Here is a 20076-nt window from a genome sequence, read left to right on the forward strand (position 1 = left end):
TTGACATTATTTTTATTGGAACAAAAGTCTGTATAACCAAAAATGTTCATTCTAGTGGTAAGGAAATTCTTTAGAAATATGTTAAATTGAAGGAAATTTCCAAACAAATCATACTCCACCACTTAGATTTAACATTTAGCAAAAATATTCATTTATTTAGTGGTATGGAAATTCTTTGGGAATATGTTAAATTGAAGAAAGTTTTCCAATCATATGAAATATGTTTGTTAAAAATTTTCATAATCAGTTGCAAACATGAGCCTTTTAGTCTTGAAACTACTACTCTGAACTTAGTTACCAGTTAACTAGTTCATTGAAATTACCAGTTTACCAGATCTCTGTACAAGCTGCTTCTTCAAGAAAAGGACGAAATTAAATTGGGAACTTGTCAACCAAGTACCATAAATTGTAGCCTTGGAAACTTCAGTCAAATTACGTATTTTATATCCATTATCATGAGCTGCTTGTATAAGAAAAGGTCGACCTAAGCCTGGACGCTAATTACCATGAAAGAAATTGTAGCTTTGGAACCATGAACCATGAAACGCCATATTTTCTAGACACTATGAGTTGCTTCTTCAAGAGAATGATAACCTAATTTTAGCAGCTAGTCAACCAAAATCTAGTCCCCAACATAAACTGCAACCTTGGAACCACCACTCTATACACATTTTGCAGACACTATTATGAGTTGCTTCTTAAAAAAAAGGGCGACCTAACCTAACCAAGTTTCAGTCACCACACATAAATTGAAGCCTTGGAACCATCAGTTGAAGCACATATTTTGCAACCACTATTATGGGCTGCTTGGAAAATGTCCACCTAAGCCTGGCTTACCATGTAGTCTTGGAACCACGAAACGCCATATTTTGCACACTATTATGAGCTACTTCTGTAGAAGAAGACCTAAACTTGGGTACATGTAAACCAAGTTACAATTACCAAACATAAATTGTAGCCTTGAAATCATCAGTCGAAGCACATATTTTTCAGCCATTATTATGAACTTCTCGTATAGGACTTAAGCTTGGGCACTAGTCAACCGTGTTCCAGTCACAATGAAGGAAACTGTAGTCTTGGAACCACCTCTCCAAACGCCAAATGTTCTGGACACTATTGTGAACTATTCGGAATCACTATTCTATACACTTTTTGCAGACACTATTATGAGTTGCTTCTACAAGAAAAGGACGACTCGCTAGAGAACTAGTCAACCAAGTTTCAGTTACCATGAAACAGATTGTAACCTTGGAACTAATTCTCCAAACACATGTTATAGACAATATTGTGGATTGTTTCTTCGAAGAAATCCTTGGTTGCCCAAAACAAACTGTAGTCCTGGACGCCACTCTAAGCTCAAGTTACCAGTTCAATTAGAACTACCAAGATGCTTTTTCAAAAGATGGATAAATTATTTTGGGAACTAGTCAACGAATTCCAGTCGCCAAAAACAAATACAAACTGTAACCTTGGAACCACCACTCTATACACATATTGCAGACACTTTTTAGCCGTTTCTTCAAGAAAAGTATAACTTTACTTTGGCCATACTCAATCAAGTTTCAATCACCTTGGAACTACCTCTCTAAACACACATTTTATGGATACTTTTGTGAATTACATCTTCGAAGAAAGGCTCGGTTACCAAAAACAAAATGTACTTTCAAAACTAAAGTTACCAGTCAACCAGTTCAATTACAACTACAAGAAGCTGCTACCTCAAAAGATGAACTAGTGTAGTTGAATTTTAGGCAAAGAGTCTAAACTAGAGCCTTAGTCTTTCCTCTGCACAAAGGTTTGCTTCTTGAGATTGTCCCAGTAGAGATTTGTTAGTTTTCGCTTAAAGAATTCTCTTCTATTAGTCCAAATTTGTAACAAAAAATAAAAAAATGACCTGGTCACAATACGAACCCAAAGTTTCTCTTTATATATATATATATATATATATATATATATATATTTATGTGCAAGCTAGTTATAAGTTAATATTTCTTTTTAGTAAATATTTTATTCAATTAAATTATTTCATTATCTCATTCGTATAATTTACTCTCACTATCTGTATCATCAATGGTAGAAAATGGCGAAAAAATATAAAATTAATGGAGAAAAATACTTTTCTGGCTAATACCTCTACGAATATTGAATTATATGTCCAAATATCAATCATTTTGTCATTTTGTTGAAATCGTTATTTTTAATGGGTTAAAATTGCAAAGATGGATATATAATCCGTTGACCAGTTTTGTTCATATGGTTCTCTTCAGATTCGGAATATCAGTTAACGCTGTTATTTGGTTCGTGAGATTGTGGATTTTCTTTTTCGTTGTAATTTAATAAATTTCAAACAATAAAACTGGAAGTAGGTTTATATAATCAAACAAAACTAACTTGTTAGTTTATATTTTTTCTTATAAAAATATTAGTAATTGATTAAACTAAGCAAAGTTAGAATATGATTGGAATCCAGTGATGAACGTTAGAGATGCCCTATATAAAAATTCGTATTGTTCCTGAAATTAAAAAAAATAAACAAAAATACCAAAGTAATGATGTAGGTAAGTAAAATGAAGGAAGAAGAAAAATAAAATTAGAATCGAAAAGAAACGAAGCGCTATGAAGTTCTAGGAAGCAGATTAATTCTTATTTCTCGATAATTTTTGAACTTTGTATACTAAAATTTCGATAACTTAATACGAGGGGTGACTCTAAAGTTCGTCATAACATACCGTTTACTTTGTTAGTCCTTTCTATACATATAATGATAGTCTAGACCTGTATCAGGCTTCGTTTATCACATATTTCGATAAATTTATTATTTTTGTCAAATTTTAGAGTATTATCATAAAAAATAAGAATATTTTTTGTCTTAAAATGCAGTCTAAAAATTTATTGAATGTCTTAGGTTGCTGCAGCTTAACGCCCTCGAAAAGCTGTTGAATTAAAGTGTTTGAGGCTGGTTCTTGGGTCCCATGACTCGTGCCAAGTTTTAGCAGTAAATGACCCCCAAGGAAGTGAATTCGTAACTATTTTTATCGCCGAGGTAGCGTTTCCAGGTTACTGCAGCTTAACACCGCCGAGGAACTATGAAGTTCGAGTCATGGGAGAAGGTTTTCGGTATCCGGGACTCGTGCCATCTTTTATCAATTAAATAGGAATAAATTGCTCCAAAGAGAACGGATTCCTTACGATTTTTGTCGCTGAGGTAGTGTTTCCAGGCTGCTGCAGCTTAACACTGCCAAGGGGTTGTCAAGTTAGGATTTTGGAGGTGGTTTCGGAGATCCGGGACCAATGCTATCTTTTAGCAATTAATTAGTCCAAAGAGAGCGAATTTCTGAATATTATTGTCGCCGAGGTAGCATGTCCAAGCTGCAGCAACCAAACATCGTCGAGGGGTTGCCGAGTTCGAGCCTTGGGGCTGGTGTTCAGGATCCGGGACCTATGTTATCTTTTAGCAGTTAATTAGGAAAAAATTATTCGAAAGAGAACGTACGTACCTCTGATGTTATAAACTGTTTTCTACTATGGCGAATTGTTCTAACAGCTAAACAAACATCACAAGATTGTTCGAGTTTCATTTTTTCTCTTAAAAATGACATTGCGATGTAGAGTCCACAAGCCCTTGCTCCGTCACTGGAAATTTAAATATATTATTTTTTACAAAAATAATTCCTAAAATGTAAAAAGTTGTGTTAAAAGTCGAATTCAGTTGATTATTTCCCATGACAAAATTTTGTTGTAGTTGATTCATATTAATAATAATATTAGATGGCTCATGTGAGACATAAAGATTTCTAAATAGATTAAATTTCAAAATATCTAAACAAATATTCGAAGAATTAAATTCTTTTTCATATTTTTTTCATAAAGGAAAGTTTATTGAAGCTGTCTCAGTTTCCAAAACAAAGTGGTGTATAAAAATTATATCCAGTACCATATGAAACAATTTATTTAAGTTGTTTCATATTTATAAACCAGAATAAGACTTCAGGAAGCTGAATCAACAACTTGGATGCGGAGCAGACCCAAAAAGAACAGGAAGATACTATTAGACAAGCTGGTTACCACCTGGATCAACATTGTAACATACCTGGAGCAAGGTATTAAATATTAAGGACTTTCCTAGTGGACAAAACTAGGAAGGCAAGAGAGTGACTGTTGGAAAAGATCCAAGCTGGATATTAAGAGCTCTACATCTCCACGGCTATTCCTATCTCTATTATTATGTATGCTTTTACAGTAAAGAGATACAATACCAAGGGTCATCCTAGTTCAGTTAAACATCATCCTAAGGAAAGCAGCAACACCTAGGACTCACCAGATCTACAGAGACCAAAAGAAAATAACAGAAATCATGGAGGAAAACTACTACAAAAAGTCGAAAAATACAGTCAACTATAACCTTTCTTTAATTCTCCTATGATTTTCAAACATAATTTATTTTGGAAATATTCGAATCACTTCTCTTTGAAGACTTCAGGAAGCCGGATCAACAACGTGAAAGATCTGTATGAACGCGGAAAAGACCCAAATGGCGTTCTTCAAATATAACAGTAAGACAAAATTTATTTAAGTTGTTTCATATTCATAAACCAGAATAAGACTTTAGGAAGCCGAATCAACAACTTGGATGCGGAGCAGACCCAAAAAGAACAGGAAGATACTATGTATTAGACAAACTGGTTATCTACAATGTAACATACCAGGAGCAGGGACTTAAATACCAAGGACGTACCTTATGGACAAGACGAGGAAGGCAAGAGAGTGACTGGTAGGAAACTATCCAAGCTGGACGTTAAGAGCTCCACATCTCCACGGCGATCCCTATGTCCATTATTATGTATGCTTTTACAGTATAGATATATACTTCCAAGGGCCATTCAAATTCTGCTTAATATCATCCTAAGGTAAGCAGTGAACACTTAGGACCTAACAGATCTACAGAAACTAGAAGAAAATAACAAAAAGAAGTCACTAGAAGAACATTTCAAAAGCTAGGAACCCCAACATCCAACTGAGGGAGGTTACGTAACGTAAATCGGCAGGATCTCCAGAAAGTACAACTTTAGCTAGTAGATCCACCCTTCAACATCGTTTTTCTTTTAATCAATCGGCGAGAATTTTTAGGTTAGATAACAGAGGAAACTGACGAAGGGTGCGTAGATGTAAGAAGCTCCTCCATCGTTTTTTGTGGATCGATTTGGACTAGGTGCTGTTTACATTTTTGTTAAAAAGTATTCATGAATCTCTATCGCGTTATAAATTTTATTATAAACCAAGGAAAGTGTCAACTTACTAGCATGTAACAATAACATTCTCGGATAATCTTGACAGTGCATCACCGGCATCCATATAAGTCAAAAACTCTTCAATACTATTCGGTAATAAATCTTGTGGCTTCCAATTATCCATAGCCAATATATTGACGATCAAACTATTTGTCTAAACAAAATTATCAAAAAACAAGAAAATATGGTAACAGAGCGATCATATAAGTATTTTTTAACTTTTTAAAACTTTTATTTAATAATATTTAAAGATCGTGATATATAATGTCCTCAATAACCTTTGTGTGTACATTCCATAAATATACTCACTGTGGATTGCGAAGCTAATATTTCCACTGTTACTATTCTATAAAAATCGAGTCTTTGAGTTTTCTTGTGTATGACCTTTATAAAATCAACAGGATCTAGTTCCTCGTCTTTTTCCGGCCAAATTTTACATACCGACTGAAATAGATGAAACATTAAAACTTACTGCTCCCAAGTTTCCCAATGGATACAAATAATCAATAATATAGCTTTTGTACTGAACGCTACACCATCAGGTCCTTCGAGTCGGATTTCAATTGGCAACCTTATAGTAGTAGCTAACAGCATTAGAAACATTAGTGGAACACAACAAATTTTACTGTTTTCAAATGTAAAGGAAAAACAAGTTAATGAAAACTGCTCAAATTGAAGAAATATTGTATTTAATTGCTCAACTATCCACTTTCCAGTCCAGATTTACTCTCGAGTAACTACTAATTATGTTTAAAGATCATATGAAGGGAAAATGCTCGAATGAACAAGTAATTTCAAGTATTTGAGTAGATATACTATATCTGTTCTGGAAAGGAAGTACGTCATAAGTGATGGGAGGTGTTCGCCATCTTAAATGTCATCTGTCTTATCGGCATCCGTCCATCATCTTGAATGTCATATGTCACTAACGTATTATATGTTTTGTGTTCGCATGACATTAAAAATGGTGGACGGATGTGACGGTGTTACTGCTTAGCAATTTTACTCACTTTGTCTTTTACATTTATGGTATTAAGAGATATTATGACAGTACATGATTTTTCCCAAACCATTCTCCAGAAATCACCTATGGTATTAGGCATCGGCTGTTGAGTAGCTATAAACCTTCCCCGGTGTCTGAACCCATCAACCGAAACGGCATTTATGTACGAAGATGTATCATCCTGGTAAGGATATCTTGTAATGTGTACACGGTATTCTTCTGAAAATTTTCTCTCTTAAAGATCATAATCGATAAAACAACTCGGCAACTATTTTTTGTTTGTGTTAAAACGATATTAATGTTGAAGTCAATTCCGGTCCTAAATGCATGTGATCATTGATTCCTTTTACAGCTACGTTAACAATTAAAATTAACTTACTTGGTACAATATCACTGAACCTATTCTTTTCCGGATAAATCGGAGCGACTTCTTCACCTTCCAACATGGTTTCCATTGCGGAATCTTGCCATTGAGTTTCAAGTATATATTTCATTTGCGTTTTAGCGCCATTATTACTTAAAGTACTTTCTATAATTGTTCGCATGTCATCGTTACAAGGTATGGCAGTACGCATACCAAAAAGGCAATCGAGAACCACCAAATGAGCCAACTTGTATTGTTCGATGTTATCTACCAGATTCGCTCTTTGATTCCGCAGATTTTCTAAATGAGCTAAAAAATCGATGGAACCTTCACCTGCGGCCATTCGTAAACAGATGTCGCTCAAAATAATTGTACCTGTTCTACCTACACCAGCACTGTAAAAATAATTTGTTTTTTGTAATTAAATTAAATGAGTCCCGATAAATTGAAGTTCTGTGAGTCTGCAGACGAACTCTGCCTGTCGAGTAGGTCTTCAACAATGCACCGGGAAATCACAGAAAACTGAGAAGGATTCAAATAAACTGTAGCTAGTGAAAAACCTCAGGTAATGAAAATACACTTACCAGGGATATTTCACTGACTACTTAAAACATTACTTAAAAAAATTATGGCCCGTGCCCTAAACCGAAAAGAACGTGGAAACCAAACCTCTAATAAAGTCTTTGAATGGAAACCAGAGGAAGATAAAGGCAGCAAAGAGCTAGGAGAAGCTCTAGAGAAATAAATGAAGATATCAACGAGAGAAGATGTGTACGTGTGGAATAGAATGATGAAGAATGCTGAAAATCAAGTTTCGGAAGCTGTAGAACGTTGTAAAACCTCAAATCAAAGACAAGAAGAATCGCAAACTCCATGGAACTTCTAATTTTGATACAATGAGGTTGAATTGAATATTTTAATGAAGTATAACGAATAAAAGCATGCACATCAAAAGTAAGAAAAGACGAAATGAAACCTACGAAGTGAAAAAGTCCTTGAATGTTTTTTGCTCAAGATTTGTCATCAACAACTATACCTTTAAGTCTATTAAGAAATATGTGTTGTGTTGGGTTCTCATCATCTTGCCTTTTAACCAGTTCATATCTTCCTGAAAGGTTTTATAGGCGTCTAAGTTTAAAGGGGCATTTCCTCATTGTCGTCCCTCTTTTATATTGCTTCCATTATTGTTCTGAGATTACCAGTTTCTATTTTCATTCAAATGTAGTTATTCATTCATCATTGGTATGAGTATTGGGATCTAATGGAGTTTGAGAATGTTGTTGTCTTCGATTTGAAGTTTTACAACGTTCTACAGCTTCCGAAACTTGATCTTCAGCATTTTTCATCATTTTATTCTACACCTACAGGTCTTTTCTCCTTGATATCTTCATTTATTTAAATAGAGCTTCTCCTAGCTCTTCGCAGCCTTCATCTCCTCTGGTTTCCATTCGCTGACTTGGTTAAGCAGTTTCATATCCGCCATTTTCTGCTTATCACAACTTAGTTGTCCATTCTTGATATATTCCATTGTTGTAAGTTTGGTTTCCATTTTCTCTTCAGTTAATGGGTGAGCAACAATTTATTCAAGACAATTTTTAAGTTATCAGTGAAATATCCCAGGTAAGTGTCTTCCCATTACCTGAGGTTTTCGCTAGCTACAGTTTCCTTTTATATTGCTTCCATATTCAACATTGGTGTGAGTGTTGGAATCAAATGGAGTTTGACAATCTTCTTGTCTTTGATTTGAGGTTTTACAACGTTCTACAGCTTCCAAAACTTGATCTTCAGCATTGTTCATCACTCTATTCTACACCTACAGGTTTCTTCTCTTTGATATCTTCATTTTTTTTTCTAGAGCTCCTTTGCTGCCTTTATCTTCCTCTGGTTTCCATTCGATGACTTTATTATAGATTTGGTTTTCATGTTCTTTTTGGTTTAGGGGATGGGCCACAATTTATTCAACTCATTTTTCAAGTGAAATATCCCAGGTAAGTGTCTTATTATTAGCTGAGGTTTTTCACTAGCCATACTTTCTGTTTTGTGAAATCTTCTCATTTTTCGGTGATTTCCTGGTGCATTATTGAAGACCTACTCGACAGGTAGATGTGGTTCAAGAACACCAAGTTCGCCTGCAGATGCCTAGAACTCATCCTTTTGGTGATATAAAAGCCTAAGGAATCACTTACCAAGGCACGAACCCAGCACTACAACCTTCAGAAGTTCAAGATCAATATCCACAAGCATCTCCACATTTTGACAACAATTCATCTAGTTGAGAACGTTTACATGACAAAGTAATAAGTTTACAGCAAAAAGTAGCACAAAGAGATACAATAAAAGAATAGAAGTGAAGATAGGATTATTGGGATAATCCAGTAGATCTGCACCAGAAGTTTTAACGGGGATTCTAAAGGGGCCCTGCTTCCAGTATAGACACCTCAAGCTGATGTACCAAGATTATGTTAAAAGAGGAAACACCTATCACTTACTGAATGTAAGATACTACAGGATTCGAAACAAGAAGACTGACTCAAATTTACACCAGCTGATGACTTTATTATACAGGGAGGATCTATTATTCTCAGAGACATTCTTTGGAAACTGAGTGAAAGAGGGATCTCACAGGTTTCAGTGAATCGACATTCTCTCAAGCTTACATGCTTAAAACTAAACAGAACTTACCTGCAGTGGATTAGTATGGGAGATTTTGTACCGTATGGTATTTTCAATATTTTCTGCAAGAAAGGTACCAGACTTTGAGAGTACAATGGTATTCCATGATCAGGCCAAGTAGTGTAGTGCAACTGAGTTATCTTCATATAAAAAAAAATAACATGAATAATTCTACCATTGCTATGAACAATGGAAGTAAATTGCGTCCATATCAGCTAAGATCACAGAGTTGATATGAAAGACATAGAGAGTGGAATTGGAATATTGGAAGATAGAGAAAGAGCATTGGTTTACCTCTCTCTATCTCCCTATACTCGCTTTTAAAATAAATTCTTCTCCTTTGCCGTTTCCATCACTCGAAACTTCGAGGTTATGGAGATCCAATCAGAATTTAATAAAGAGAAATGGAGAGTGGTATACCGATGTTCTTTCTCTGTCTAACATCAGTTCAGGTCACCTCAGGTGCTCTCTATTTTCAACTACTGATTGGTACCAGTTAGACTTAACACGGATTTAATTTGAAACGTGTATTTTCTAGAACAAATTTTGGTTTTAGCAAAACATGAATATTTCGTGAACATGAATATATATATATATATATATATATATATATATATATATATATATATATATATATATATATATATATATATATATATATATATGATCCTTTTGTGTATTGTGTCTTCATTAATTCAATAAAGGAATCTACAGCTTTTTTTTCTGCATTTTCCAATTCAAGAATAATAGTTACGTACAGAGTGTGTCAAAAAATTACTAGAACAACTGATGCAGTATAAGTGAGTTTCGCGTCGTGAAAAATTTCAAATTGAGGCAAATTTTATTTATTACAACATTCAAAATTTTGTAGTAAGTTGAATTACAAAGGGCATAAAATAATAGTAAGTAAAAAATAATGAGAGTAGTAAAAGTATTTAAACCGGCGTGATTGTGTGGAAATAAATTAGTGAATAGTGCATCTACAAAATAAATGAGATAATAGTGTATGTTAAGTGAAGTTAATAAATCTATGTTCCATACTATTACATTACCTTTACAAATCAAAATATTCTGAAAATAATACATATCAAGTTTTTAACTTTTATACTGGGTGTGTAGATATTTTTATAAAATCGTTGTTGACAGCTTGTTTATTGCATACCTTCGTTACCCTAACTTAAGGTTTGTTTGGTTCATACTCTCATCTAGATGGTTCGCAACATATTTACCTGTCTTTCTTCGCCATTATTGGAAACGGTGAATGTTCGTATGTCAAAATTGGCAAAAACATTTGAAGATAAATAGTAGACGGTTATATCGCCGTATTTTTTATTTTCGTTAATATCGGGCCAGTACTTCTCAACTTTTTTCTAAAAATGAAAAAAATAAAGTCACCTACGAACATAACCTATACCAATGATATAGGTTATGTTTGTTTTGAAGGCTTTATGACTAATTCCCATAAACCTGCGACATAAGAAAGCTCTAAAAGAAAAAAAAAGTCTAACGGGATCAAATCGTACGATCTCTATGATCAATATTTTGTCATAGAGATCAATATTCTCGTGCAGAATGTACCGCCTTTGTATTAAAACAATTTTGGTGTCCATACTATCCTATTAAGAAGGTATATTAATACACAACTAATAGTAATTCTTTCAGTTATAAAGTCTCATTGCTGAAGATGATATTTTGAAGAAGATTAGGGCCAGTTTCTACTGCTCCAGAGCACTCAGCGACTCAAATTTGATTCTTAAACGAGCGAATCGCGTGGAACAGAACATCCATTTAAATAATTCAATTTCATAATTTGAACTTGTTGTTGAGCGCGATAATTCCCCGTGGTGTTTTAGTGAAACATAATAAATAAATGACAGCCGATTTGACAGTTGTAGCTTCAACAATATCACCACTGTCAACTGTCAAAATTCGATAATCACTAATAGGAAACTAACTTAGTAATGTAATTGAATAAAAAAATTTCTAAATTGATTTTTATTGGCATATAATTTTATCTTATTAATTTATCTATCATTATTCGAAAATATCAATATTTAATAGAAATATGTAGTGTTACCTTTCCATTTTCATAAATATTAGCCAACATCACGATATATTTCACATTTGTCTGCCAAATCATCAACCAAAAGTCATTTAAAGTGTTCGACTTTGGTCCTTGCGTTGCTATATAGGTCTTTGGTTTCTTGTAGCCCTAAATTTACAATCAATTAGATCAAATCAGACAATTTTGTGGAAACAAATGAACAAATAATGAAATATATGAAAATATTACGAGGGGCATATATTAAATATTCTGTACAAGCACACTGCTGCTGGAGTTTTGAGATATGGCAACGTTGATGTGTATATATCAAATATGATATTATCATCACCAGGATATCTTGATATCTTCATTTATTTCTCTAGAGCCTCTTCTAGCTCTTTGCTGCCTTCATCTTCCTCGATGACTTTATTATAGGTTTGATTACCATGTTTCCTTTTATATTGCTTCCATGTTCATCATTGGTATGAGTATTGGGATCAAATGGAGTTTGAGAATCTTCTTGTCTTCGATGATTTGAGGTTTTACAACGTTTTACAGCTTCCGATGCGTGATCTTCAGCATTCTTCTTCATTCTATTCTACATGTACAGGTCGTTTCTCCTTAATATCTTCATTTATTTCTCTAGAGCCTCTTCTAGCTCTTTGCTGCCTTCATCTTCCTCGAAGACTTTATTATAGGTTAGGTTTCCATGTTTCACTAGAAACTATCCTTGAGTTTTTCTCACGAAGACGGCAAATAGTTTGTTTATACAAGGGCTGCACTTGAGTTTTGAGATATGGCAACGCTGATTTGTATGTCAACTTTGATATTATCATCACCAGGATATGATTCTATTATGTTATCTACAATATTGTTAACTTGTGAAAGGGAATCAAAGAAACTACTTGTTTTAATGGTTTTTCAAAAGGTAATAGATGTTTCACATATCTGTGCAAGAGTTTGAGTTTTGGAATTCGTAATTTATAAATAGATCAACATTATGTAATAAAAGACATTTCGAGGAATAGAATTTTGCAAAAAATTAAGAGAGCAATCTCAAGTTTTATAAAGGTAAGGCGCTGCTTCGATTGAATATCAATCTACTCTCAAATTTCACAAGCTTTCTCAGAGCGCAAAAGCCTGAGAACTGACAATACCAAAAGGCATTACAATTACAATTCATCTTTACTTTCGACGTAGGTTAAACCAACAACAGTATGCCGATCAACTCGCTTCGTCTTTTGGTGATGAAGCACCATCTCCGAATGAAAGGAAAACCAATCGCAGAAGACGAATTATTACATTACGAGCTCTCACACAACAATTGAAACAAAAACTTTATTGAACAGTCAAAAAAATCGAATTGATGGATCATCCACCGTACAGTCCTTGTTTGGCACTCAATTATTTCTTCTTATTCCCGCAGATCAAAAATAAATTATGAGGTTAAGTTTTTTTTTTATACTTGATGTGTTGAAATCACATGTTTTGGAGGTAGCTCAATCGAAATGCAAAAGTTTATTGATTTTAATGGAGAATATTTTGAAAAATAATAAAACCATATCCAATTATTAATATTTGTTTTCAAAACTTCAGTTGCAACTCGCGTTAATAGAATTAAAAAAAATATTATATCAATTTTTGTACGCCGTTGGTGTCTGCCTGATGTGCGTTTCGTTAAACAAATTATCGTCTTCAGAGTTGGAAAGTATACTGTTTTCAATCTCTGAAGAGGATAACTTGGTTATCGAAACGCGCGCCAAACAGTGTAATGGTAATAATAAATTTTGGGGTAATCACAATTAAATCCAAAAGAAAATCATAAAGTGTAATGTAATAAATGTAATTTTCAATGCCAATAAATTTTGTTTAACTTTTGGAAAACCCTATATTATAATAATACTTACATCGATGTAATTTGCGTTTATATAGTCGGATTCCTCACTATTAGGTGGTCGTTTCAACTTAACACGTGTATGATCATCTGAAAATGATTATTTATAATTTATACAGGATGTAACAATCTTATAACGAAGTTTGAAAGATTATTTCAATTAGAATCAAAATATGTTAATAGTAGATGTCCTCAAGGTACATATTTTGAAATTATTCTAAACTATACAGAATGTTACATGACGTATGGACATGTTTAGGTGTAAACTTACCAAAATAAATGCTTTCTTACTTATTATACGTTGAAAAAAACAGATTTTCTTAACAAAATTCGATAAAATTGTAATTATTTTCTGTTTTGTATATAGGATGAAACGTAATTGGACTTTTTGTCTTTTTTCTTCTTTGAAACGGGACAACCTGTATTTTTTTTATAACACAAATATAATCTTCGATTATGTAACTTTAATTTTTGTGAAACATTTCCTAAGCCCACAATTAATAAAAACAAGATATTTATCTCCTTTTACAAAAAATTATTTTGACAACTGTCAATAGAAAAGGATGGTGAGTATATGCTACAACTGTCAATAGAAAAAGATGGTGAGTATATACTACAACTGTCAATAGAAAAAGATGGTAAGTATATGCTATAACTGTAATATAAAAAATTAGTACCTAAATATATGTTACAACTGTCAATAGAAAAGGATAGTACTTAAGTATATGTTACCACTGTCAATAAAAAAGGATAGTAATTAAGTATATGTTACAATTGTCAATAGAGAAGGATAGTAAGTATGCCTTACAACTGTCAATAGAAAAGGATGGTAAGTATATGCTACTACTGTCAATAAAAAAGGATAGTATGTGCCGCAACTCTCAATAGAAAAGAATAGTAAGTAAATGATGCACTTGTCAATATAAAAAGTTAGTACCTAAATGTACGTTACAATTGTCAATAGAAAAGGATAGTAAGTATGCCTTACAACTGTCAATAGAAAAGGATGGTAAGTATATGCTACAACTGTCAATAGAAAAGGATAGTATGTGCCGCAACTCTCAATAGAAAAGAATAGTAAGTAAATGATGCACTTGTCAATATAAAAAGCTAGTACCTAAATGTACGTTACAATTGTCAATAGAAAAGGATAGTAAGTATGCCTTACAACTGTCAATAGAAAAGGATGGTAAGTATATGCTACAACTGTCAATAGAAAAGGATAGTATGTGCCGCAACTCTCAATAGAAAAGAATAGTAAGTAAATGATACACTTGTCAATATAAAAAGTTAGTACCTAAGTATACGTTACAACTGTCAATAGAAAAGGATAGTACCTTAGTATATGTTACAATTGTCAATAGAAAAGGATAGTAAGTATGTCTTACAACTGTCAATAGAAAAGGATGGTAAGTATATGTTACAATTGTCAATAGAAAAGGATAGTAAGTATGCCTTACAACTGTCAATAGAAAAGGATAGGAAAATGGGTAAAATGTGATGTGTTCACTTATGCTCACTATTAATGACGTCAGTGTAAATATAAATTTGATGGACTGTACGTATGGAAACAATCTACTTACATGAAATTAAATTTTTGTAGCGATTTTTGTTTTTGTTTATAGGTGAAGAACCTACTTCGTGTGGTTTGAGAAGTCCTTTAGGGAAAAGCTGAAAATAATATTTCAGAATAGAAAATTTTACTGAAATGAACTTCTTTATACTATTTTCAATGCTGTGACATGAAAAAAAATTTCTCATACGAGTTATAGGCTTATAAAGTTGCAAAATCAGCTCTCGCCCAATGTTTAACAATCCGTAACTTTTACAGGGACAACCTGTACAATCTTGATAACAATAATGAATTTTGCAATAGATTTCTTAACACAAAGGCACCCTTTGTTTAACTCGATAAAATTTATGGTTTAGAAGATAAATAGATTTTTAGATCGTTGTACATGTCAAGGAAAACGTTCGCCATAAAGAGACATTCTGAAGAAAATTATCATGAATTGTAATTATTTATTGAAAATACTCAAATATATGAATATATATAATCAGACATACTGTTGAACATCGTTTTTCTTACATAAGGAAAGAAATTGAAATGTATAAAAATTTAGTTTAGTTAGCCTGCAACTTATCAAATAAAAACAGAGAAAGAACTATAATAAATGTTCGAAGTGGACGTCTTGTACCTCTACCCACGGAATCTACGAATGATATTTCCTTGAGCTTGGAAGAGCATTCCAAGATTCCGCCTTATAAAATCACAATGGAAATTTTTTTACATGTCATCTGTTACAGACGAATTTTTTGCATCAAGTCCCGGAACACCCTGTAGAGTATCGTACATAAAATGTTAATCAAAATTGAGGTCTATTACAATAATGTAAACAAAACTTTCATGTTTCAAATTCAGTTTTAAAGTTAATTGAAAAAATAAATTTTAATTAGAAAAAATTATCAAATCAATTTTTTTTAAAACCACACATTATTAAAATGGAATTTTTCGAGAAAATTTTAGTATAATTAGTCTTTAGGAATTATATAAATGATAGATGGTGATGTTGATAAAGTAAATTTGTTGATATAGGAACTAATAATTAGCTAAAAAATCCGCTATGGAATAAAGTCATTCATTGATTCTAACGTACAACGTGATTTAGATAAAATTATCAAAAAACTGTTGTTAGGTATCGAATAATTGTAAAAAAGTAAAAGAACACAGTAATAACATATAGTGGGGACATTTAATGTATATGTTACGTCCCAAGCCCGATCTTGTACGGAGTCGAGCTTCGTACAATGAATTTGTACGAAGTCCGATCTGTACAAGCCATTTTGTACGAAGCCGAGATTGGCGGACTTCGGACAGAGATGATTGTACGAAGTCGACTCTGTACAACGCTGGTTGTAAGGAGTCGGAGCATCGATACTCACTCGGTAATGAGCGCGCTATTAAGATGTTAGTAAACACAAACGTAGTTATTGTGATTGAAAGTATGTTCTCCGGCTAGTTGGCTACCATCTATTGTTAGGTTAGGTTGCGTATACTACTTCGGAATAACGCGCTCATTGCCGAGTGAGTATCGATGCTCCGACTCCGTACAACCAGCGTTGTACAGAGTCGACTTCGTACAATCATCTCTGTCCGATGTCCGCCAATCTCGGTTTCGTACAAAATGGCTTGTACAGATCGGACTTCGTACAAATTCATTGTACGAAGCTCGACTCCATACAAGATCGGGCTTGGGACGTAACATATACAGTGCTCTCAAAAATACTGATATAAAATTTAATCAAACGCAGTAAGTTAAATAAAGTGTGGTTAAAATGTTCAAACGAATCACCTACCATATTTGCATATTTATGATTGAATACGAAACCTCTGTAGCCAAATTTTCGAGGTTAAAAAAATCTAAATGATGCAGATCTGGTTAACTAAGAATCTCTAGTCCGGATCCAATTGTTTCAATCTAACAATCGTATCAATAGTAAATTGTCAATACAAAAATTGCCTCAATTTTGGAATACCCTGTACAAATTTTATTAAAAAAAATTACTCACGTTATGTTGTCTTTCTAATTCCCCGTTTTCTATGGATTCTTTAACATAGTTTTCGAAGTCGATTATCCGAATTTTTCTAGAATGCTTCGTAGTGAGAACCTGAGAGCATACGTGGAAATTATTTTCATAATTTTAAGTCCACAACTAGAGTAGTTGAAAATTGAAAAAGTAAATTTCTTAGAGAAATTCTGCGCGTTAGATATTGCAATTTCTGTTCCCAAATTTAAATAGAAGCATAAGATTTAATTGTATTAATAATAAATAAAATATATCGGAAACCTACCGGTAGTACATTACTAGGTTTCGGTCTCACGATATTTACTTTCTGTCTTGTTATTGACTGCTTCTCTGTAAGTGCTATTTGATCGTCTCGCTTCTCTAAAACTAAATATTTCATTTCATTCATTTCGCTAAACAGTTTTGGTAACGTACTGACATCTATGACAAGGGTTTTGAGACATATATTGCTGATAGCGAAGAGTATCCCAACAATTGATTCACTAAAGCCTGCGAGAAATACGACTGGTGGTCTTTTAACCAGATACGGTCATATAAGTCGTCATTATCACACTAAAGTATCACTGACAACCCTCTAGTGCATAGGAGAGGAAAAAACTGCAGATTGAGTCATTGATAAGGATTTTGGTGTGTGGTGGGATACCACGGTCTATGTACGCAACGATTCTTGACCGTCTACCGTCTACTATACTAGTGTAAGTGCAATAATTAGATGTCACTTTGATCAGCTGTCCACTAACAAGCCACCAATCAAAGGGAAAACAAAGGAGGAAGATTAAATCCTAACAAATAATCGAAGGACACATACAGGTTATTATACTGGATAATCAAAAACACCTGCTTTGCAAAAATGCTTTTAGAAAAGGACTGCGACACTTTTACTGGTTTTAAAAGCGAAGTAATGGACGTAGCATCCAGGAAAGTGATGACGTTTATTGAAACCTTGCTGCTGGAATACTAAACAGTTTGAGGCTGCACAATAGATCTCAAATGTGATTGCAAGGTATGCATAGCCTCACCGTTACTTCCCTAATGGTATTTTTGTTAACACTGTAGCTCGTAACTGGGCCCGTGGTAGTAGTAGCCACTCCAAGATAACTATTCAGTTTTAGCATACTTGTAACGAACGATCGCAACTATTCGACATTTCCTGGTGCTCGACAACTGACGTTTTTATTCCAACCCTTATTTTATTCTTAATTCACTCATACTATTCCGTTTTTTATTCGATAACCAAATGGGAATATAGAATAAAGACAAAGTCGTCATAAATCAATACTGTTAACACCCATACCACATCGAGATCGATAGAAAATTTTGAGGTGAAGTTAAGCACGATAATATCAAACAAACCTCGTTAATATAGTATCATTTACACATTTTGTATTATAATTTGGAAGATTTTGTACGAGGATATTTTCTTTTCAAGAATAAATCTTCTAAAACAAAGAGTATGTCAGTACTATAAAAAACAATTCTAAGAATTTTAAGTGTGTCATACTACTGTCAATGGAAAATGATAGTAAATATATGCTACAACTTTCAATAGAAAAAGATAGTAGTATGTGCTACAACTGTCAATAGAGAATGATAGTTAGTATACAACTGTCGATAGAAAAGAATAGTAAGTAGTGCTGTAACTGTCATTAGAAAAGGATAATAAGTATTTGCTGTAACGGTCATTGGAAAGGGATAGTACTTAGATATATATTACAACTGTCAATAGAAAAGGATAGAATATAAACATTTTGTGTTGACTATGGGTGACGTCAGAGGAAAGATCAATTTGAACGACTGTATTTAGTTATACCAAAAATATAAAATAAAAATTGTTATTATTGTACTTGTAGTGAATAATGTGAAAAATTGTCTTACTTACTTTGTGGTTTACTAAGTTTCGGAAGATCAGTTTGTGGCTTTTTGAAATACCTTAAAAAAATCAAATTACTACTCAAATGTTAATAGTTTAAATTATATATATAAATATTTATATTTAGAACTTAATTTCTTATTTCTTAGACCTTTTCATATATTCATGCATCTAAATGTTGTTGATTTTAGGTCTTCTGTTTTATTATTTTTTTTAATTCGTGAAAAATTGAAGTTTCGACTTAACTTCAGTCTTTATCAATATATGATATTTTGATAAAGGACTGAAGTTGAATCGAAACATCAATTTTTCATAAATCTGTTTTAAAATTAGTCTTTTTTTAATAATTCTTGAAAAAATTATAAAAATGGACGTTTCGACTTAACCTCAGTCTTTATCAAAATATCATATATTGATAAAGACTGAAGTTAATTCGAAACGTCAATTTTTTATCAATTTTTCGAAAATTATCGAAAAAAAAATTAATTTTAAAACAGAAAAGACCTAAAATCTAGAACAATTAGAATTATTAATTATTAGAACTTACCATATTCCGAATACAATGAGAGGAACAGCTAATAATAATAGTGCCCATAATTCATCGTTTCCTTTATTTATCATATCATTATTTCCTTTAAAAACCACATATTCTTGCGTGATGGCTGATTTGTTATAGCCGTTACAAGTATTATACGAAAAAATAACAAGACTATAGTTTTTTCCCGGTTCCAATGGAGGATTTGTATAATCTCCATCACTACTGTTATTATTTCCAATAACACAATAGAAAGTACTCGTTATATTTTTTGCTTTACATCTCACGTTAGGATTTTTTGTTATATCTTCGTTTTCGTTTAGAATTTTTTCTTTATCAGTTGATAAAATTATATAAAGAAAATCGATGGTGTTGACGTCTCCATCAATTGAAATATTCACGCCTAACGTGGTGTTTGTAATATGTAACATTTTTTTAATTGAAGGGTAATTCGGTGGAGTTTTGATTACAGCTTTCACATATTCACCCGGAGCGTAAATGTTGTGGGCTCTAATTTTAAAATCCAATTTTTGACAAGGTTTGAAATGTTTTTCAATCTAAAAAATAATAAATATTACCTGGAGCAAATGGAACAAATAAATGACATAGTGATGAAAAACACATTTTTCCCCAAAAGTAGATTATTTAATCAATTTAATCTTCTTCAAGAGCAAAATAATCATTCCAACGCTTCGCTAATTTCTCGATGGCGTGCTTGTATAAGGATTTGTCTTGTGCCTCATAATAGACTCCAATTTCAGCAATTGCTTCTTCATTTGAGCTAAATTGGTCACTGGGGGCCAGGTCTAGACTATAC

The 20076-nt window shown here is 32.9% G+C and overlaps 1 protein-coding gene across 1 annotated transcript in view; it reads right to left on the reverse strand.

The window, feature by feature from the left end:
• Nucleotides 1-2408: 2408 nt before the first annotated feature.
• The window catches only part of LOC130446406 (receptor-type tyrosine-protein phosphatase delta-like), a 51166-nt gene continuing 33498 nt past the window's right edge, over nucleotides 2409-20076 (reverse strand). Inside the window, exons 21-35 of the mRNA XM_056782652.1 lie at nucleotides 19272-19816; nucleotides 18734-18783; nucleotides 17120-17220; nucleotides 16837-16935; nucleotides 14850-14937; nucleotides 13280-13356; nucleotides 11406-11540; nucleotides 10558-10698; nucleotides 9338-9468; nucleotides 6671-7050; nucleotides 6299-6510; nucleotides 5598-5732; nucleotides 5297-5442; nucleotides 3498-3633; nucleotides 2409-2513 (exon numbers count right to left, since the gene is read on the reverse strand). Coding sequence (XP_056638630.1) covers nucleotides 2439-2513; nucleotides 3498-3633; nucleotides 5297-5442; nucleotides 5598-5732; nucleotides 6299-6510; nucleotides 6671-7050; nucleotides 9338-9468; nucleotides 10558-10698; nucleotides 11406-11540; nucleotides 13280-13356; nucleotides 14850-14937; nucleotides 16837-16935; nucleotides 17120-17220; nucleotides 18734-18783; nucleotides 19272-19816 — 2451 coding nt within the window. The 3' untranslated portion in view covers nucleotides 2409-2438. The remainder of the gene's footprint in view (nucleotides 2514-3497; nucleotides 3634-5296; nucleotides 5443-5597; nucleotides 5733-6298; nucleotides 6511-6670; nucleotides 7051-9337; nucleotides 9469-10557; nucleotides 10699-11405; nucleotides 11541-13279; nucleotides 13357-14849; nucleotides 14938-16836; nucleotides 16936-17119; nucleotides 17221-18733; nucleotides 18784-19271; nucleotides 19817-20076) is intronic.

Source organism: Diorhabda sublineata, chromosome 7 (assembly GCF_026230105.1).
Source record: "Diorhabda sublineata isolate icDioSubl1.1 chromosome 7, icDioSubl1.1, whole genome shotgun sequence".
Lineage (NCBI taxonomy): Eukaryota > Metazoa > Arthropoda > Insecta > Coleoptera > Chrysomelidae > Diorhabda > Diorhabda sublineata.